We start from the raw sequence: 21,648 nt of genomic DNA on the forward strand, positions 1-21,648 counted from the left end.
TAATGGTAATCAAAGGTTTATTGCAACTGACTTTGTGTTTAACTAGTGTTTGCCTAAAGTATATATTTCAATCAAATTAAACTTCGGAAATTAATGACTGTTGACATTTAAAATGATAAATATAAAACCTTACTAAATAATACATGTATTAATATTTAGTACTATTAGTAAATATATAATTGTACTTATATAATTAATGCACTGTTTATTTTTTTAACAGTTCTTTCGCTTTCTCTCGGTATGTATTTACATAAAATATAAGCCTGCGGAATTCGATGCATCTATGCTCTAAAAATCAAATACACTTGTCCAATTTTTAATGATAAGTTATTAAAAAATAATAATCCTAAATTCACTATTTGTAGTACCTAAAATATTTAGAATCATTACTTTTCCCCGAATGGTAAGTAGGATAATACAGTGTTTTCAGCTTTTGTATTTTATATTTATAAAAATATTTATTGCACAGTTTTATAAAGAGAAATCTTTATATGATTAGATACATACAACGAAATAACATCAGACACACAGATATGAAATTATGTTTATAGTCTACTCTGCAAAATAATGAATTCATTAAAACCGCTTGATGTATATTTATATTTAATTAATAAGTCGTTGGTTTAAATAAAATTAACAAACGCTTTCATAATTTTAAAGAAAAATCATTATTTATATTGCTTTTAAAAACATATTCAGTTTTCCTGCCGGTTTTTTATTATGCATTAAAATACTTAAGTTTCACCCCGGACGCAATATCTGGTTGTTACGGCCCTGGGCGCGAGTATTTCGTTTGTGATTGTCCGTGTACACTAGTGGTATCAGTGTAAGGGGCCGCCAGAAACGACGTTGGATTCGGACGTTTGATTCGAAATCGATTTCGAATATTGATTTTTCGAGAGGGTTGCAAAAAAAAATTCGCATTTGCGGTACGAAAGATGCCGAAAACCACTGGTGGAAACACCAGGGACCCGCCGCCGAAAACTATAGTTTTTTTTTTTTTTTTATTGAACTGTTTCTATGGCTTTCGACCACGCCCGACGAACCCGGTTTCCTAGGGCGCTGACTGTTTTTGAATACGCGCGTAATATTGTTCCTGTCTCCAGCGCCGTGGACAGTAATAATTTTGAGAATAATAATATTACGCGATACGTCTGCGGTCGACACCGAAAAGTCTCCCGGACAGCAGCGGTAAATAATAATGTGTACGACGAGACGGACGAAACCGGTTTTTACCGTGTCCGCTTGGTGTAAAAACCCAGTCGCGAGGCGAAAAGAAATATAAAAAATATAAAAAATACCTCTTCGCACACCGTTGCAGCTCTCCGCTACGTCAACACGGTCGCGGATTTTCACGCGATCGGAATCGTTTTTTTTTTACTTCTTCTTCTCACCGTCTGCTCGGTTCTTTTCGAATTCTCCGCGTTTCTCGAATAGTTTCATTATATTTTCAGGTCCGTCCGCACCAAGAATATACGACCATACGAGTGCGGACACGCTGTTATACGGTGTTGAAATATTATTCCATTTTTTTCGGTTTGATCGCGCATATTAATTTTGGCGAAAAACATACGAACCGCTGCCACCCCCTCCCCCCATGCACACGCGCAGCCGGACGTCGTCCGCTTATTTCGATTATTATTTTACGGACGTGTGCGAAATATTAACGACGGAACACAAAAGAAACAGCGTTCGCACGTTCCAAACACGTTACGGACGTCAAAAGAAATAATATATTTGTTTATCGAACGGTGTTTATTTCCAAAATTCTTACCGGTGCAACAGCGGTGGGTATAGATTGTTTTAATACGCGCGCGGGAACTAATTATTCGTCTAGAATGATAAAATTTATCAGACCAATGGCTGCGTGTTTTTTTTTTTTTTTACGTATGTTTCTTCAACGCGATGTGTTCAATAATTTATTGCTCCGTTATCGTGACGTTTTGTAATTCAAAAGTTTTCGGTGGCCTTTCGAGTGATGGATCGACATTTACGGATTGCACTTATATAATGCGTGTTCGCGAAGTGGTGAGTTAAGAAAAAGGTTTAAGTTGATTTACCCGTTGACGCCGACGGGTCGTAGGATATGTTTTCTTTAAACCAAGTCTCGCGCACTCCGAAAACATGGGCGTGAACGTTGGTCGTTTTAAACCATAAAAACCGTATCGACGTGTATAATATTCAAATGGCAGTCGAAACGACTGCGGCGAAAAGCTTATCTCGCGGAAAACGCTTAAAAAAGGGCGTAAATCCGTGTTACTTCTTTTCCCCCTTCTCGCGCTCTTTACCGTATAAGGATTACTATTTCTTTTTTTTTTTTTTTTTCATACGGTTTTCAACAGTTTTCATCCCCGACCCGAAATTTTTAAACAACCTTTACCGTTTCTATCGGCTGCGTCGGAGTACCCTCCGTGTGCGCATTCATATATATACTCGTTTGGGTGATAAAAAAAAATCACCCTCCCCCTTCCTGTATAATAAGCGCCCTTACACATCCACACGCACCCTGCGTGCAGATATAATACCATTTACCGATAATCGAGATATTAGAATTCCAAGGGATTTTTGACGTCGGAATCGGATTTAACGCGTACCCCCAATCGAGAAACCGTAAAACAATGTTCCGTATACGTATAATAATTACCGTTGGATTGGCCGGCCAGAAGGTCTTTAACGGGGCAGGCGGGTCCGGAAACTTCCACTGCGGACACGCGGACGGAGAAACGGGCGCCGGTCCTTGATTTTTGCTCCTGTATGCCTTTGAACAGCCACGAAATAGCGCACGGTATAATCCCGTACGTTTGCGGGTCTTCCGGCGATCCGATCATTGTGTACGTTTTACCTGCAACACAATGCGGAAAACCTGAGGTAAAATGGTATATTTGTACACACACGCGCACACACATTATACATGTACAACATCATCAAATGCTCTTGAAATGCTACGGGCGTTTTCGATCGGTCCTTTTTAAATAAAGTTCTAAATAATCCATGATGTTAACATACGAGTATAAAAATATACGTTTCCCTATGCGAAGTCGCTAAAATAAAATGCAAAGCGATCCGCGTTCGGCCACGGGTAGTCATACAAATCGATATTGTACTACTTTTATTCTTGCGTTATACACGTATGATTATTGTTTTAAACTTTACACGGCGAATGAATAACTAACGTATAGAAGGTAGATGATGTATGCGACGGACGTGACAATAAGGATAATAATTTCATGTACCAAACTTCAGTCAGAACGCTCTCGATGCGTGGAACTCGAGTAATCCGATTGAATTCGAAACCAAATTATACCAGTTTTGCAGTACAAACTTGTTAATAACAACTACAAAATTATATGCAAACCATTTGTTTAATTTCTTTTTAGTTTAATTAGTATGTAAAAATAAAAAAAAAATATTAAATTTGAATTATAGTTATTATATGCACATAAATGTATAGCTTATATAGCCTATATATATATATACATATATATATGCGTATGTTCGTTCGAGATTGTCGAGTTGCGTGCAGGATTTCTATACGTATAATATTTGGAAATGATATATGATATCGTGAATTCATTACTCGCATTATTGTTCATAATGTTAAACACTGAGCTCGTATTTTTCCCGTTCAAAGACTTCAATTATTTTTTTACAGTAGGTACACGAAATATGTGAATGCATATTAATTATATAGCAATGAATAATAATCATAATACACACGATTAGTGTAATTGTTATTATTCGTGTGGTAGTTATTACCATTATTGTACACTTCGAATAAAAATATTATTGTCCGGCTTGGGGAACAGAGCTACGGGTACTTGGGTGTTACGATTTTAAAATACGATTAGTTAGTTCGTTTTACGTTCATCATTGAATCGGTGGGACGATGGAAATAAAACAATAACGTCAAACAACATCGTACACGCAGTACTTCTGTCGTTTAATCCGTTTCGCTCGCAAAGGCTGTTCGAGAACAAAGTTTGCTCGGTAACTGCGGCAGTGGCGATGGTGTTCCGGTGGTTTCATTACTATTTAGTAGGGTACAGCTGACGGACTGCGTGCTGTTTGCCACGAATGCCGTTTATAGCGTTTCGACCCGTTGTTTGCCGGCAACTTACCCCGTTCCCCTGCCCGTGCCGCACCCCATTCCGCGTGCCACGAGGCCTACGATGACCGAATATCGTTTCTCGGGTTTATTTGCATGGTCCATGGGCGCCGTACGCACAAAACGTCACGTGAAATGCGAAACTATCTCTTTCGATTTCCGCTGCACACGCGTTACACGGTTTTCCGATAAGTTACACTCACGAACACGATAAGACAATGTCGTGTTCACTTGTACGCGGCTGAACGCGTTTTAGATTTAAAAGTGTATTGCAACGGCGCGGTCGTGTTGGTCCTCGCGTACCAGGATATTCCTGCGAGTAAAACACGATAATAAGTAGATTCGACGGGGTCGCACGGTTAAAATTATCAAAGTGATCGGCGTAACGCGAATCGAACTCAGTTTGAACCGTTCGCCTTCCACGGTTCAAACGTCGTAAAACGTATACACTGAATTTATATTTTTGCATACGCAGGCGGGTGATTGGAATTCACGGTACGCGAGGCCGGAAAAAAACAACGTATTTTTCTTAAAACGAAATTAGATCGAATTCTCTGGACGAACGTTGCGAATTGTTACACGATTGATATCTCTCGCAGTCGGTTTATCTCCTACGTCTCATTACGCACGTGTCGATCATTTATAATATACTTTGGCGTGTAAGACCTGTCCCTTCAATAAATCGCTTACTCATATGTCATATATATATACATAAATTATGCTTACTATACATCTAGCACAAACCAGAAGCGACGTATAATGCGCGTGTAACATTATTATTCTACAGTCGGACGTTTAACGATTTGCATGGCGTGCAGAAAATATCGTTTCACCTAATTTCTATAAATCGATTTGAACAAAGCCGATATTTTATCGGTCCACTATGAAAATGGATGTATAGAATGTGATGTGAAACTGTCAACATTGTACTGTAAATCGAATTTCACTTCTAAGGTAGAGTATTAGACTTAAATATATATTGGTAGTTATAACTATTGTTTCCCTCTCTTGTATATTTTAGGAATTTTATAAAATTAACGTAAGTGATTCCAACGTTGTAGTTCGGTTTTTAAGGGATTTCATGTATTGGAAATTTCGACGAAGATAAACTACGTGTAAATGTATTCAAAACCGTCAAACATTTGATTAGTGACGGGTAGAGGTAGAGAAACGTATCTCCATCCTCACCAGTTTTCAGCAATCCAGTTTGAGGGTAGAAAATGTTCACAGGAATCACAGAACAATACATTTAATAAAAAAAATGCGAAAAGTTGATTGATTGGGGCGTGTACGTCCTTTATCCCGACGGGTCGACGTTTGAAAAAAATCCGTGTTAAAGGTGATCACTAGTTACGCGTATAATATACAAGTGATCGTATTTGCTACCGGTGACTTAATTATACGTATTCGTGACCTTTTGTTATGCATACAGACGCACACGTACACAGATTCCAGATGGTTATAGTCTTCCGGGCGTGTTGTTAAAGTTTACCGACACAAGTTTTGAATGTATAAAACAAGAGCATCGGTGGGCGTGGAAGTTTAATGAAGTTTGCTCGGCAACGGTATATACGTATATATGTATGTGTGTAACAATAAGTGAACTCTGGCGAGGACGAAGAGCAAAGTCGCCCACGGCGGATGTCTGCAACGACCGGATATCGCTAATAATATAATACGCGAGTCGTACGCTCACGTCGTCGACACCGCGGTGACGGCGGCTCGAGACAGAGGTTAAGGGAACCGCTGCCTGTTGAATTTTAAACGAAAACCCATATCGGGCGGACAAACCGATCCGGACGCGCGTGTGTACTGCACATATACGCAGGAGCGGAGCTAGGGGGTGGAAAACGGGGATTCGTCCCCGGGCGTAAAATTTTAGATGGTATAATTTTTGTTAGTATTAACGGTTGATTTGATATTTTCACGTTGGTTAAACACTTAGGTTAAGACTCAATAAGTATGATTGTACATTAATTATTAAAAAAAAAAAAAAAATTATAGAGAAGAGTATTTGATTATCGGTCTATGATGGGGCGTGATTTTAACATTTTCCCCGGGCGTAAAAATTCCTACTTCCACCTCTGCGTACGGCGTATACAGATGTACGTGTGTACAGCTTTCGACACGGTCCTCGGTCGGCTTACGGAACATTGCACTGACATACAATGTACACACCCGACACGGTAACACCGGGTAATTACCGCGCGATACACGTGTACGCCTCTGCCCGTGTGCTGCGGACGCGGTAGACGTATTGCACTCACGCGCCACGTGACCCACACGGTCCGGACGGATTTCCAACAGATACGCCAACTTAGTTTCCAGTAACAACGTTCACAAAGTTCGTGACAGCGTAATCATTATGCCACTCTACCTGCAGGACCCGAAGAGACGTGGCCGCCGTGTTCATTATATCCCTGTGCACGCGTTACGACCGTCCAAGGGTCGCAACAAACAAGTCCGTACCAGACTATAATTATGTGAATATTGTACGCACGAGTTTCACGCGAATCGGGTCAAGGTCCCAGAAAACGTTGGCGATTTGTATTTTATTATTTTTGGATGTTTTTTATTTTAAATTTTTTAAGTTATTCAATTTTCCTTTTACGTGTATTTTATTATTTTTGAAAACCGCATAACAGGTAAACACTATCGTATAGGAGAGTATAAGATAGCGATCTAAAAAGAGTACTCGAATCGTTCACCGTTCTCTATTCCGGCTCTCTGCAGGGTCTTTTAAAAAAAAAACTGTGCACCCTAATAACAATGAAAAATGAATCACTCTTATCCTTCTGAATTCGACCAGGATTCACTTTGAATTTACGAATATACTTTTTATAAATACGTACGTGTTATGTATATGTATGCAATCGAATTCAACGAACTTTCAACACTATTGAACGATTGTTTTTTTTTTTTTTTTCGTTCAATATATACATGAGAATGAAGAAGTCTTTCGCGTTCCTTGAATTTAAATCGATTTCCCTAGTATGGTTTCACAAACAAGTACAACATACATATATTTCAGTAAAGACGCAACAATAAGTAATCACGACATCGTCTGGTAGAAATAATGTTGATTGTAAATAAAATTGCGAAATAGAACCTCGATGGACTGTTATATATAGTGTAAAAATTAAAACAATGTGATGATTTGTATTTTTTTCATTAAAACACGCGAACCATTTATTGGAAATTTGTGATTTAGCTAAGAACATTTTTTCATAAATTAAAACAAACTTTTTTTTCTTAGCTCATAAATATTTTGTGACCAATAATTTAGAAACGGTACTACTGGGACAGATTTTATTTCAGCAGTGTTTTATTTTCGTGGAAAACAATCATATAAAAAGTTCATAATTGAATGATTGTTACACATAACATAAATACAAATAAAAATGTTGAAATAGGAATCATCAATCATTTGAATAATTTGATTATCCGATTTCTCACCCCACGATTAAAATTCAGCGTAATGGTTGAAATCATTGTTCAAACACCGGAGTGGTCGGTATTTCAATTTGTGGATAATAAATTAATAAAATAATATAATAATGGAAAAGGATTTTAGCTAAATCAAACTTTTCTCATTTAAAATACTATCGCACATTGCAATTATACTTAGGTATTGAACTAAACTATAGTTGTTATAGTCAATATGAAAAATTTTTTTCGCCTCATATAAACGGGACGTCTAGTTAATTGTTCCATTTTACGTGTTAAGTTGTGTTATTTTAAACACACACACACACACACACACACACACCTTCGTATGATTATTCGAATTATTTGCATTTCAATATGAATGTTTTTATTGAATTGACAGAATTAAATTTCACATCGATGTGACATCAAAAGTGATTTAACATAGTGACTCGTTGAACTTTCCGTAAATGCAATTATATTTACCTAGATTTTGGTGGCCAAAGCAAAACACAGATCCATCGGTTCCATGGATGACAGCATGTATGACGTCCATCAAAGTGGCGCTGCACACGTCCATCTGTCAAACGAAAACATTTTATTTTATTCAATGTTATATTGTCCATACACAATACCGTGTTTAACGGTTCATGCATTAACCGTTGGCATAAAACAATAAATAACGATAAATGGTTCAAAAATGAAATTATAACCCCGTCGTAACTGTTTAATTAATGGTATATTTTAACAGTAATCGTTCAATACACACGATAGTTGTTAGTCATTACTATTTTCAATCGCACACTACCGGTATTTTCCGTTTGTATATTTTATTATTTATAATCCAATAAATATTGGTAATTGTTCTCCTTAGTGTACCGAGACTTGATTGTATTACGGTATCGACATTGTAGCGCAATAACGTTTTTTTTAGATTCCGACGGTTATATTTTATTGCTGGGCTAATATTGTTTCTGCAATGAGGTTTTTTTTTTTTTTGATTATTTTCTTGTGATCAAACTTTTGAGTGGTAAATCTGCACCAAAAGTTTCACGTAACATACTTTTTAGATACAGAGTTAAAAGAAAATTGAACACAACAGATTGGATATTGTAAAATCGGATAGAACGACATTGGGAATCGGATATACTACTTCTGGTAATTGATTTTTTATAAATATTTAAAATTCGATTTACAGAAAAATGTGATTATTTATGATGCATGAAACGTTATTAAGAATATTATTCGAAGTCTGGATGACGGAATACCATTTATGACGTAAAACCGACTAATTGAATTCACTGGGAATCAATTTTCGAATTCTAAGATTAGAGCGAATTAATATACAAGTACTCCGATGCTTGTGAATATATTACTGGTTTAAAGCGTATTTTTTTTCACTAATATATCGTAACACCATCTCGCCACGGAGCGAGTGCAAAAACTAATGATTTATACACACCACATAACTTATGTATATTGTTTTATTCGGTTTCGCGTGTTGCGATCGTCATATTTACCATCGTACATCCGTGTACCAGTTTTACGGAAAAAATGTGTTTGTTTTTTTTTTTTTTTTAACATGTGACGTGTTTATGTTGGTAAGAATATTTACAAACGTAAACGTAAACACTAGTGCGTACTCCGGTTTCAACGTGAACCATTACACTTCGGGACCGAAACGGGGAGGGGGGGGGGAAACAAAAACACGCAAACGGGGAATACGCTGCATGCATATACGTAGGCGTATGTTCGTCCTTTAATTTTTTTTTTCCGTTTCCCTCCCCGGTTAAATTAATTACTCGTAGTACGGCGTAGGGGTGAACCGCCGTTTCCGAAGAACTATTTACACGTTACGAACGCGAAATCCTCTCGGAAGTCGATACCGCTGCGTGGAAATTCGAAACAATAACAAACTTTGAAGCGGTAAACGATAATACGTACGGAGAAGAAAAAAAGAGAGAAAACCGTAAACGAAACATACGGCGGTCGGATCGTGCGCGACGTCGACGTGAGCAGTGCCGAGTCTGGTACGAGATAAAAATCGCGCGTAGGGTTTTCGGCCGCGGGGCACTGCGCGTACGGCGTTCTGCCTCCGTATTCGCAACGTCACGACGACCGATCGTAAACATACTCCGTGACGCGAGAACTAATCGCGATCGTTGTGCAAGGGACGAGCTCCGCCGCGAAACGCCACTACTGATTAGTTGTGCGATTCACAACCAGGGCCTGATTAACTGATAGGGCCGCAGCCTAGGTCGCCAATCGGTCAACGTTAGTTCGGGCGTGCCCCTAAATAATTTTTTTTTTACGTACATAGAAACCGCGATCGAATAATATGCGCTTCGAAAATAAATTAAATCCAACAGTTTTGTAATTCTAACCGCACGTAACATTATTACGATGGTATGATATAATCGTGTTGTTCATATACGGAATACGAGGGAAAATGCAATAGAAAATAAAACGTTTACAACAGCGTTTCATTACAACTAAGCATACAAAACGTAATAAATGGTCGTAGTAATCGTGTTATATCGTCGTTTAACGAAAGCGAGTTCGTGGAAAATAGCTTTTCGGATTAACTAGTGGAATCATTTGCGTTCTCGAGATCAAGAAAGTGAAACTTTTTATAAACGGTTTGAGCCAGCGTTTGGCGCGAATCGTTTGAAAAATATTCGTGTGAATCAAGATAATTTTTTTTTTACACATTTGACGAATCATAAATGTTCATTTCTTTTGCGTGATTTTTTATCGATCGCGAAATACTTTTTATTCTGAACACTAAACGTCCGATGTCTATGAGTTTTTTTTATGCAGCTCCTCCTGGAACCTTGCCTTTTCGAATACATCGTAGGGCACCAAATCAACCCGAGCTAACCAACGACAAACTCCTTAATCAGTCCCTGGTCGCAACGTAACGGTTACGAGGTGATTAGATTCCGTTGGTCACCGCCGGTCACAGGTCAGTTTATATTACGTACTTCGTACGTGCACGTGCACTATTAAAAAACAAGGATATCCGGAATAATTCAATAGGTAATATTTCAAAATGCTTAGATGGCTATTTAATATGCTGATGGAATAATAAATGTAAGTTGTGATGTAAAAGCTAAACGTGTAATATGCGAATAAGTAAAAAAAGAATACAGAGCGATAAATTCCACGTAAAATTTTCGTCTGCATTTGAAAGTATATAATATATATAAATTCTAATATTTTTATAATACATTTATTGTTTATGCGTAACATAATGTAGAATTCTCAAAGTTCACAGCCTATTGTATAAACACATTTTAATTTATAACATTAAATACAATTATTTTATAAGTATATATATTTTTCGTAACATTTGCTTATTTTTTTAAATATTTTCTTTTTTTAAATAAGTACTCGTAAAAAAAAAATGTTTATTTATTATTAGTGTTACAATTTTGAGCGCGTTCGATGTCACTTGACATTATACTGAAATTGACCTAGACAGGTATTAAGTACGAGTATCTTGTATCTTATATGTGTTTCAGATACCTACTTGTATCTTGTATTTAGGTAATAATCATGAAAGTGTCTACCATTTTGCATTCAAAAACTTTGTTTGAGTTATCTTGCCCAGCCCTGCCGTACGGTCGTCTATAATTATCGTGAGATCTTACGAGGAAACCAACAACACGTACAGGACTAATTACATGTATACGGGGCGTGCCCCGCGTGAAACAGTCCCGTGCTAATTGTTATTATTCTATTGTCCAGCGGATCGGATACGTGACAGAAGTTTTCGTACTATAACCATCGTCGGACGAAAACGGTAATAATTGTTTGGCCACAAACGATCACGCCCTGCGATACTCGTCGATAAGTGTACATTAGTGTGTGCTTGTTTCGGTCGATCGATATTGATAGCACCTTTCACGGCCGTAACCGATTAAATTCCAAACCAAAGCTTACAGCTCCGGGCTGTAAATTAAATTTCCCGGTCCGGGGAGGGTCGGAGGGATTGATGAAAAATGAAAAATATTTTTTTTTTTTACGCTACGAAACACGGTAAAGAAAAAAAATCATTTCCTGTGCAATAACGAGAACGACACGCATTCGTTACGTGTGTATTATAAGTGCGCGCGTAATAGACAGTGATTGTTGATCATATAATTCCGTATAATACCCGATGGGGTGTGGCGGAGAGTGCGTACGTACGAAACAGAAACGGATGAAAAATAAAAACCGTACACGATTAACTAAACCCACCGGGGACTCCCTTCTCGTGCCTTGATATATTACAAAACGGATCCTCCGCAGGGTCTATCCCGTACTAATTTGTCGTATCCTATTTTTACGCCCGATTCCTTGGCGTTGCAGTGACGACGGATGGCGGGGATCGCGTTATCGCCTGTACACGACGAGGGTAGGACACTTTTCAAAGATAACCACCGTGGGGCTGTTTTGTTACGAGCGGTTTTTTACCAAAATAATTATCACGAGCTCCCTCTTTTACACTCACCCACATATACACTCAGACATTCATACAGACACACAGAGTTTTTTAGATCTAGGATAGACTATGAGGACACAAGGATGGTTAAGTGGAGGAGGAAACGAATAACAGACCTTCATGAGAGTTTGTTTTTTACAATATTAGTGTTATATTCTACAAATGACAAAGTAATTTAATCACCATTATACTAGGGAAACAATAGTTAAATATCAATAATACATCAATAATCCATTACATTTCCCATTATATGCATTATCATAATAACCCTGTAATGATGTAGTTGTATATAAATCTTTTAGTAGTTCGACTAACTACCTATATTACAATTCTACTTCAAATTCAGTTGATATTTTTATGATTCCAACCGTTTAATGTGTGCTTTTTAGTGTTTAAAAGTTCCAGTAATACTTAACCGATGTCGATAATATTATTATTATACGTTCCAATTATACGAACGCAACGTTAACCATCTTAACATCGTAATGATATCGTATAATTAAGTTAAAAAAAAAAAAAAAAACTTCATAGCCGAACATTACCAAAGAAAATGTCCTCCTTCACCACGATCCCTTCCGATAAACACACCCGATACCTATAAACACACGCGCACGCAGCACCGAGTCAAGTACGCCGATAACAACTCCCCGCCAGAAACGGATATCCGTTAACCGGCTTTTTATTAGAGCAGTAAACCGCCGGGAAATCCCATACGTTTAAGCCCTCTCGTGGTACTCTTTCCACATACGACCAGGATATATAGGAGCACAAGCAGAGATTTATGTCTGTTGCTCGAATTATACTGTCTTTCGTGCACTGCGTCCTTTTCCACCCACCGCCATCCAACGCGACAATCGCGCCAGCTCCTTCTATCCTTCCTCTCCCCACCAGTACCAGTCGCTTCCTCTCATGGAATGCAGTTAAACGTGGCCGCGCGTGTACGAGAGTGTGAGCTCGTCCACGCGTGCGCGTGCGCTTATACCTACAGCAGAATCCGTTGAAATGATCACCGTCGCATTGCGCAAACGTCGCGTGTCCGAAGAACGGGAGTAAATATTTTCATATTTTTTTTTTTTTTATCTGTTTGCATATAATTTCATTTTTTTTTTTATTATTATTTTTGTACCTTGTAGCAGTACGTATAATGCGATCCGATATTTCGATTTGTAATTCATTTATTTGTCGTTATTGTTTCGGTGAAATTGCTTTCTGCGACGTATGCAAGGAAAAGATTTAGTGCATTCGGAACGGATAAGAATAACTGCATCGTAATAATGGAAACGGCGAAACGCAAAGCATATCATGTTGTACTGTTATTATTATAAATGAGTTCGCAAAACTTCAACAAACATTCTGCGCTACTATATACACATACCGTACTCGAAATCGAATTACAATCGTCTATGTAAAATATACTTAATCGAAAAGTTATTACTACCAAGTACGTAGTATAATATAATATGTGATATTATAATATACATAATGTATATATAATATATATAGGATGATTTTATTGTACGTGCGAGATGTCGATAACTATCGAAAAACATGAAAATATATATGTGTCGAAAAATATTAAATTATGAAATTTAAAACCCAAAATCGGAACTTATTAACACTCCGTCTATAAATATAACGATGCGATTTAAGTGACTTTGAGCATTGCGTAAATAAATCACTGCTGTTCAACGTAGTACCTATTGTTCGTGAACAGGGCTGGTGCTAGGGAAGGGTGTAATACCTCCTTTTATATTATTTTTATATATAATCAGCAATCATCAAACAGTTAAGTAATATTGGTGTTGTACAATTTTATTTTAGAAAATAGTCGGAAAATGTGTGTATTTATGACCTCCCTCACACCACCATCAATGTTTGCTAACGTCGGCCCTGTTTGCGAACCTTGAACGAATATAATTAATAATAAATAATTAGTCCGTTAATTGTCGTTTTGTAATGCATTACGGAATATATACATTATTAGCTTTAGTAAAATAATAAAACACGAAATGCTGTTGAATAACTAACTGATAATATTTATGACTACACGTAACAAATAGGTGTCACGAAACAAACGAGCATAATACATTGTGATAATCTTTCTATGTCGAGATCATAACGTTGTGACGGTTTAGAACAACGAAATGTACACAGGTGCAGATTTGTATAAAGCATACGTTTTTAGTAACAATAATACGTTCCTACCGTGCGCGTGTTTCACTAGAACGTAATATCAAAAGTCTTATTACGAATTTCACACTTGGGATTCAGGACAAGTATTAAGTAGTGTATATAATATTTATGTATACGAATATTATTATCACACATAAAAGCGTGTGCAGGATAGTTATATTTTTGTCATTGCGAAGCTGAACATGCTGCATTATTAAACGTTTGTAATTCATGTTTAATTTCAGCGGAAATTTTAACTAAATATTACTGTATGTTTTTCTTCACTTTTGAATTACACTTTATACAATTCCTAAAACAAAACCTTCCTTTTAAGTTGTTAAACTGAAATTTTACGGAGCTAATGATTTTCTAAAAATAAATATTGGACTCACGATTAGCTAAATATGTAAGGTTTGGAAACTAGGAATAGGAAACTATAAATTTTATCTGTGTTTAGATAGTCCCCGGAATAAAAAACTTAGTAAAGTATTAAAAACAAGTAAAATACACAACATTATAACTAAAAAGTGTTCGTTCCACCGTTTGGGATTTAAGCGTGTCAATTGAAGAAACAGTTATATTTAAAAATCGAAAATCTACTCATTGGAGATTATTCGTCATTGTAATCGGTTGTAATTCAATTTGATGCAGATGGGCTGTTAACAATGGTCAATTATTAACAGTTTTAGGTTTTATTGCTGATAATCTGTTTCTACCGGATTGAATGCGAACGGACACGAAGCGGTTGCGCCCACGTAGGTGCTATCAATTTTGATTGTAGGACGACGTGTAATAATATTCCCAAATCGACGCCTATACGTGTTCATACACTCGTGTGACGTGCGCACGAAGCGTTGGCTCGGGACTTCTTACGCGGCCATTATTAATATATTACTTCAGTATTGTCGTACCTGCGAGTCGTCTTGCGTGAACAGCGCGTCGAACGCGAACATTTTGGGAGCGGCTACGCCCACGCGCCGACTACCGTCACTGGCCGGAGGCGCGTTCGGATCAATCAACGTGAGCTGCCTGTGCTTCTGGTCCACCGACATGAAGTTACTCGGTCCGCCGGCGTTCGGTTGCTGTTCGTCTGCTGATCCCGTCGGCAGCCCTCTAGCCACTCTCAGGATCACTTTGACCTGGAAAACGAGAAACGTGAACCGTCAAAAAAATAATAAATAAAAATAAATACATAAGAAGTTCGTTGTGTCTCCCGAGACTCCGCATACGTTTCGACGGAGAGAACTTTAGAAGTCGCATTACAAACGACAATCTAGAATATTTCAAAAGACCCGAAAGCGTACAAAGTGTGAGTAGTACAAAAATAATCGTATTTCCAGTGCAACTTGTAATCTATTTTATGACCGTCACGATTTGGCGTCCGGTAACAATTAGATTTATAGTTTTATAAACGTGTATCCTTTTTGGGGATCACGATCACGCGTACTACAATCAATGTAATACAAAAAATATTAAAAATCCTTTCCTGTTGCGCCCTATGTCGTGAATATTCGTCCCGCTTCCTAAACTGTTAGTCTGTACGTTGTTTGCGATTTCTCGTCGTCGTCACTATTTTTGATGTAGGTTCGAGTATGTACGCGTCGGCTGTAGGGGCTACCGCACAGGTATTCAAAGGATAGAGCCAGCGGTCGGACGCAATCAGAACGGGTAAACGGTAATCGGCCCCGGCGTGGGCAGCGTTTAACGAGAGAATTTAATTCCGCGTCGACGTGAACGACGGACAAAACGGATTACGTTGATCGTGTACGCGTTCGAATGGCGAATGACGCGCGATGGGATACGAAAGAAATACGCACTCGAGGGACGGTAAGTGCGTGCACGACTTCCAGCACAGGCGAGCGGGGTACGTAAAGACGGATTAATTATGGGTGTAGGGCGGAGGGGTGAATGTTGAAAAAAGGCCGCGTAAAATTGGCCAAGCCGGGGCTGGGATATGAAAAAACAACTCCGAGACACCACGTCAGTCTACATATTAATTGACGAAAGTATAAGCACGTGCATGCGAATAAACATGTTAGGAGAGTCCGTCACTCTCATTGTTTGTTTTTGTTTCAAACCGTTTCGTATAGAATTGTAATGCCATTCGATAACTTACGGGTCTGTTCATGCACAGGAACCTGAATATCTTAATTCGTAAACAAAATATTTCGATACCTATTTTCTAATATTGCGTGGAATCTAAATCACTCGAATTTCGAAACATTTTATTATTGACCGAGTGTAGGAACAGAATTTTAATATCAACAATCTATCGTAACTGTATACATTATACTATACTAGTAGCCTACGGACGGACTGGCACAACGGAGGGATGTAAGCACTCCCCTTCCTTACCTACGCCACTGGACGTAAGGTGTTCTAAACAACTTGCATTGTAGACTATCGTTTCTCATGTTTTTTTTCATTCACCTACCCCTTGACCTCTTAACATTGTTTTACGTATCCCCCAGTTGAGGAACGCTGTTTAAGGCGATCCGATGGGTACGCGAATTCCACGCAAACACCGGTGTCAGCGTTATCCAGAGCATATATTTTACGATGGAGACGGTGTTGCATCGACACGTCACTATCATTATTTCCGTCGTGACGAGGTACGAACTACACCGTCGACGAGGCTGCGCTGCGCAGGTACGACCCGGTGAGTCCGTAAATCGTAAGGGTGGGTTCGGGGTATACGTACTCGTATAATTGCGTAGTGTTTATTATACGTGTATTACCATATATTTATGTGCACGTGTGTTGTAAGGGCCTTGTGTGCATGCCTTTCACTATTACACTCGTGTACGGGCTTACGTAAATATATTATCTTATATCTAAACAACCCGCGTTCAACTCGCATGTATATATATTTTTTCTTAATTAGGGTCGTGCAGGAACCTGTTAAAAGGCTGTGTATGTGTATGTGCGTGTGCGTGTATACGCCCAAGTACATTTTATTATATACGTATTTATTTCGTACGAGTATCACACATACAATATGTGATGCATACATACATATACATATATTATAATACGCGCACGTACATTATGTTTTGACCAAACATTTGAAAAATAATAATGCTAAGATAATATCGCTGCGTAAAGGGAAATCGTTTTATAATAATAGCTCCTTATCGTTTACGATGAGCACACGTATTAATATTAACCCCATCAAATTTCCATATACGTTTCTCTGTGTAACGGAAAACGTTTGAAATTAAAAAAAAAAAAATTACAATAATATTTAAACGGTAAACCTAATTTCAAGATCAAGCATATTATATGGTAATGCACAATGCAGCCGGTGTTTTTCGCGAAAATTTCAACAAAAGTTGCAATTCAAAACCGTTGTGTTCGACTTGGTTTCAATTTCACTTGATTTTATTCAAATTTTACGTATGACGAAAAAGATACTTGTACTGTTATAAGAATTATTTTCTTTTCGCCTTACACGAACAATATGAGCAACTTTTTCGTTGACCACACACATTAAGCATTAACAATATATATTATTCTTTCAATCCGCGGTGTGCTCCTAATCCGATCTCGGTGTTCACGTCTTTCAAAATAAATATAAAATATGCGTTGTAACATATTACACATAGGAATGAGTTCATGTTATACTTCGAGGTTTGCTGACGAATAAGTTAGTGCTCGGATGAGCGGTGCAATGATGATCGGAAAAACTGTATGCATTTTTTCACACCTAATTTAATGTACGAGCACCGCCGAGCAGTGAACGTTTAATGTAAACACACACAAAAATGTTCCCGTCTCCGTCGCAGGCCCTATAACGTCTCGCGTTATGTTTATGTGCTTTCCCGTTAAATCGCAATTCCCCCTCCCCCTCAAGCCCCTGTTTTAATCGAATTTGGTTTTCTGTGCTCCACGAGACGTATGTTTTTTCTACAACAACGTTACATATAACATATATACCTTATGGTGCATGCAAAAAACGTTGAAAAATGTTCAATTATCGGTACAGCACCGTTGAGCATATTTAAAATAACGAATGCGTTTATCCTTAATTGCTATCGATAATATATCTACTTGATATTCGACGGTACACAACAATGAAATTAAAAAGAAAACGTTTAAAACACTTTTATGAACACTGACGTTATAAAATATGAACATTTTATCAAGGTCGAACGACGAAATATTTTTTTACCAAGACGTGTGTCATTAATATAACAGGTGGTACAGTCGTACACGCACGACGGAAAAACTTCGTGTCGAGGATAAATCGATTTTAATTTTTAATTAATCCGACTTGTCTCCTACCCTAAGTCGGAACACGGCATAACGTTCCTCTCGCGCGACTTGCACACGATTGATCCGGCCGAGAACAATACGGCACGACATGTCTTGCACGCAGTGGCGTGCGCTGAAATTTGGTATGGGGAGAGGGGGATGTCATACATAAAAATGTGTTATTTTCAATTGCTATTCTCTATTACTATACAAGAAAAAAAAATGTCAATCAAGGCGGAAATTCAGCCTGGCTTGGCCTGGCTTTTATACTAAATTCATCAACAATTTGTTCTGTAGATAATGGAATGTCTCGACGTATGTTCATTAACGCAATCCATTTAACAATGACTGCCCCAGGGGGGGGGATATATCCCCCATCATCCCCTCCTGCGCACGCCACTGCTTGCACGCGCGTCGGAATAGTTTTTAAAACCGGCATACCGTTCGATTTCCCCCGTAGGCCACGCGCAATACGCAACGCTCACGAAAATATTCCCAACGTATTCCGATCCTTATTCGATTTCACGAGTACACAGAAAAAGTTTTCCCACGCGCCAAATTGCCGGGCACTCTTTCAACAAGTTCTGCTCTCCAATATAATATATATTTATGTACAAAAGCACATGTCGGCACTCTGCGCAACGTAATGCGATAAAACGATTTAAGTTTTTGTATTCCGTCAAATCGAATTTGCCGCGTGTGCTACGCATTACACCATAAGCACGCGCACGCTCGCGTAGATATACGCACTAACTTATGTACGCGTACAATATGTAAATTTACAAGAAAAATTACACAAATTGTGTACACGTACCCGTGCACAACATAATCGGTTACATTGTTGTGCTCGCGCGTAGTGCGCCTTTTGAAAATATTGACTTGAAAGTTTACGCACATTTTTCAACGGCGTGATATTATCTTATTGTTATTACACTGCACGTCAATATTTTTACAATCCATACGAGTCGGTTTACAATGTTTTTAAGAACCTAACGGAGAGCTTCGTGCATGTATGTATACGCAGTAACTTTCGCATTGCATGAATTATAGCGTGTATATGTTTGCATTCGCAAATATAACGGTTTCTGTAGGCATGTGTATAGTGTTACGTTAATTTTTATTGCATTTTTTCTCCCCCCCCCCCCAACGATTATCTCACTTCGTTAAACTGTTTGAACCCGATAGATTCAGATGAATGCCGCGGTTTTCATTTATAAAACACATCCAGGTACAGTGTATACGATTTGGTATTATTGTTTTTCCGCCGAATGATCTCTTATGAAGTTCGATCAACGTTAAACCAATGGTATATGAATGTTGTGTCTATATTGTACGAAGAGCACCACGGCGGTATTCAAGGGAGTACCCAGGAATGTTTTGCGAAGCGGGGAGGGTAGTATATGTTACAATTCATTATTATAACAATATAAACCTGCGTGTGAGGGGATTTGAACCGCCAAAACTACCCTCTCAGCGGACTTCGGAAGAAATTACAATACGCATGTTTACGCAGAGGTCAGTCAACAGACGTCGATAAACGATCATTAACCTTTATACGTGTATCGTTTTGGGCGGAAGATTTAAAATTCGTTCTGCGTTCGGATTTCGTACCAGGTTACGCGATATTGCCGGGGGTATAAGTCGATCGCGTCGCGAAGACGTTAATCAAAATGGATTCGCTATTGGAAATCGAATATCCTCGACGTCGCGCGGTACCCACTACACATATATATATATATATTTATGTACATAATACAGCACGAGTTTGCTGTACGCACAGTGTGTAAGATAAATTTCATCGCGTCGGTTGGCCGTAAAAATAAATACATATACGCGTATCTTATACATGTGTGTGTGTGTGTGTGTGTATACGTACAAGATGAGTTCCATCGGTGCGGCGGTATACGATAAATAACAAACCGAAGTGTTTACAGTCTGCCGGAGATACGAGGACGAGGACGAGGACGATAATAACGTGTATACTTTATGAATATCGAGTGGTATTATTTTTTTTTCGAAGTACCCCACCTCCGGTCGACTCTTTGTCAATTCCGTTTGACGTCCTTCCCCCGCCACCGCCGTCTCGTGCGTACCGTTGTTACCCGGTAGTGCGAGTATACACGTACATGCGTATTATTATAATACCTTTTTATTTATTATTATTACTCGACCTCGACGGAGTCGCATTACGCTCCGTTTTTCCTTTAACCGCTACTTCGCATTGTGTACACTTCGGTAGCACGGGACGGACAGAAAGGAATATAAGGAGAAAAAAAAGAGAAAAGATTTCCACCACGTATACGTTCCAACATACCTAGGGACATGTTGCGGGTAAATAAGTCGCGCGCAGGGCGTGCGTACGCGCTGGAAACGTATTGAAAGTCCGTCGCGCGAACCGTTGTCACGCAATGCACGATTTCCCCTACGCGCAAGACAACTTAGACCCTCGTGCCGCCAGCCACTTCCGACATGCTACGGCATCCCATTATAATAATATTGTATTATACGGTGCGGGGAAAAAAAAAATTAAAAAAAAAAAAAATATGATAATAACGTAATGTAATTTTAATAACATTTATGTATTTTATTTTTTTCGTTGATAATTAGTGAACGTTTCTTGCGCGGTCTTCACGTGCAAATGCGTGCATGATATCATTACCGTTGTACCGAGTAGATGACGTACGGCCGACCGAGCTGTCTGCGTTCACGTTGTAATGTTTTTACATTCGAACACGGCGAACACGAATATATTATATTGTTATTATCATTATTAATACACTCGCGTCTCCCTGTTTCTCTGTTCCGTTTGACGATCGCGAGTGCAATTATAATGCTGTACACGTGTACGTGTGTATAACGAACGGCTCTAATAAGTGACTTCCCCGTTTCGCGCGAGACAAAACGTCGAAAAACGCACAAATACAACGGTGTTTACAATACCGGGCAAAACGGTGAACGCGACGGAACGAAGAAGATTTCCCGTTGACGTTTTTTTTATTTAGCATTCTAATGAGGTCGAACCGTTGTTCTCGTTTCGACAACGCACATTTGTGTAATTATGGTACTACGAAGGACCTTTCGTTTTTCTACGTAAAATGTGTAAAGTGCTCCTCTCGGTAATGCATCGTGCAACGTTAATAATAATAAAAACTGAATAATTGAAACCGTTGAACGTAAATATTACGCACATCACGCGTCGTCGTCG

General features: G+C 38.5%; 1 protein-coding gene across 6 annotated transcripts in view; it reads right to left on the reverse strand.

Moving 5' to 3' along the window:
- Positions 1 to 21,648, reverse strand: part of LOC112689240 (kinesin-like protein CG14535) — a 173,076-nt gene that overhangs the window by 13,377 nt on the left and 138,051 nt on the right. For all 6 annotated transcript variants that reach the window (XM_025562840.1, XM_025562841.1, XM_025562842.1 and 3 more), the window contains 3 exons: positions 15,101 to 15,328; positions 8,018 to 8,111; positions 2,645 to 2,842 (listed from right to left, as the gene is read on the reverse strand). In XM_025562840.1, coding sequence (XP_025418625.1) covers positions 2,645 to 2,842; positions 8,018 to 8,111; positions 15,101 to 15,328 — 520 coding nt within the window. The remainder of the gene's footprint in view (positions 1 to 2,644; positions 2,843 to 8,017; positions 8,112 to 15,100; positions 15,329 to 21,648) is intronic.

This window comes from Sipha flava, unplaced genomic scaffold (genome assembly GCF_003268045.1).
Source record: "Sipha flava isolate LNK unplaced genomic scaffold, YSA_version1 42_pilon_pilon, whole genome shotgun sequence".
Lineage (NCBI taxonomy): Eukaryota > Metazoa > Arthropoda > Insecta > Hemiptera > Aphididae > Sipha > Sipha flava.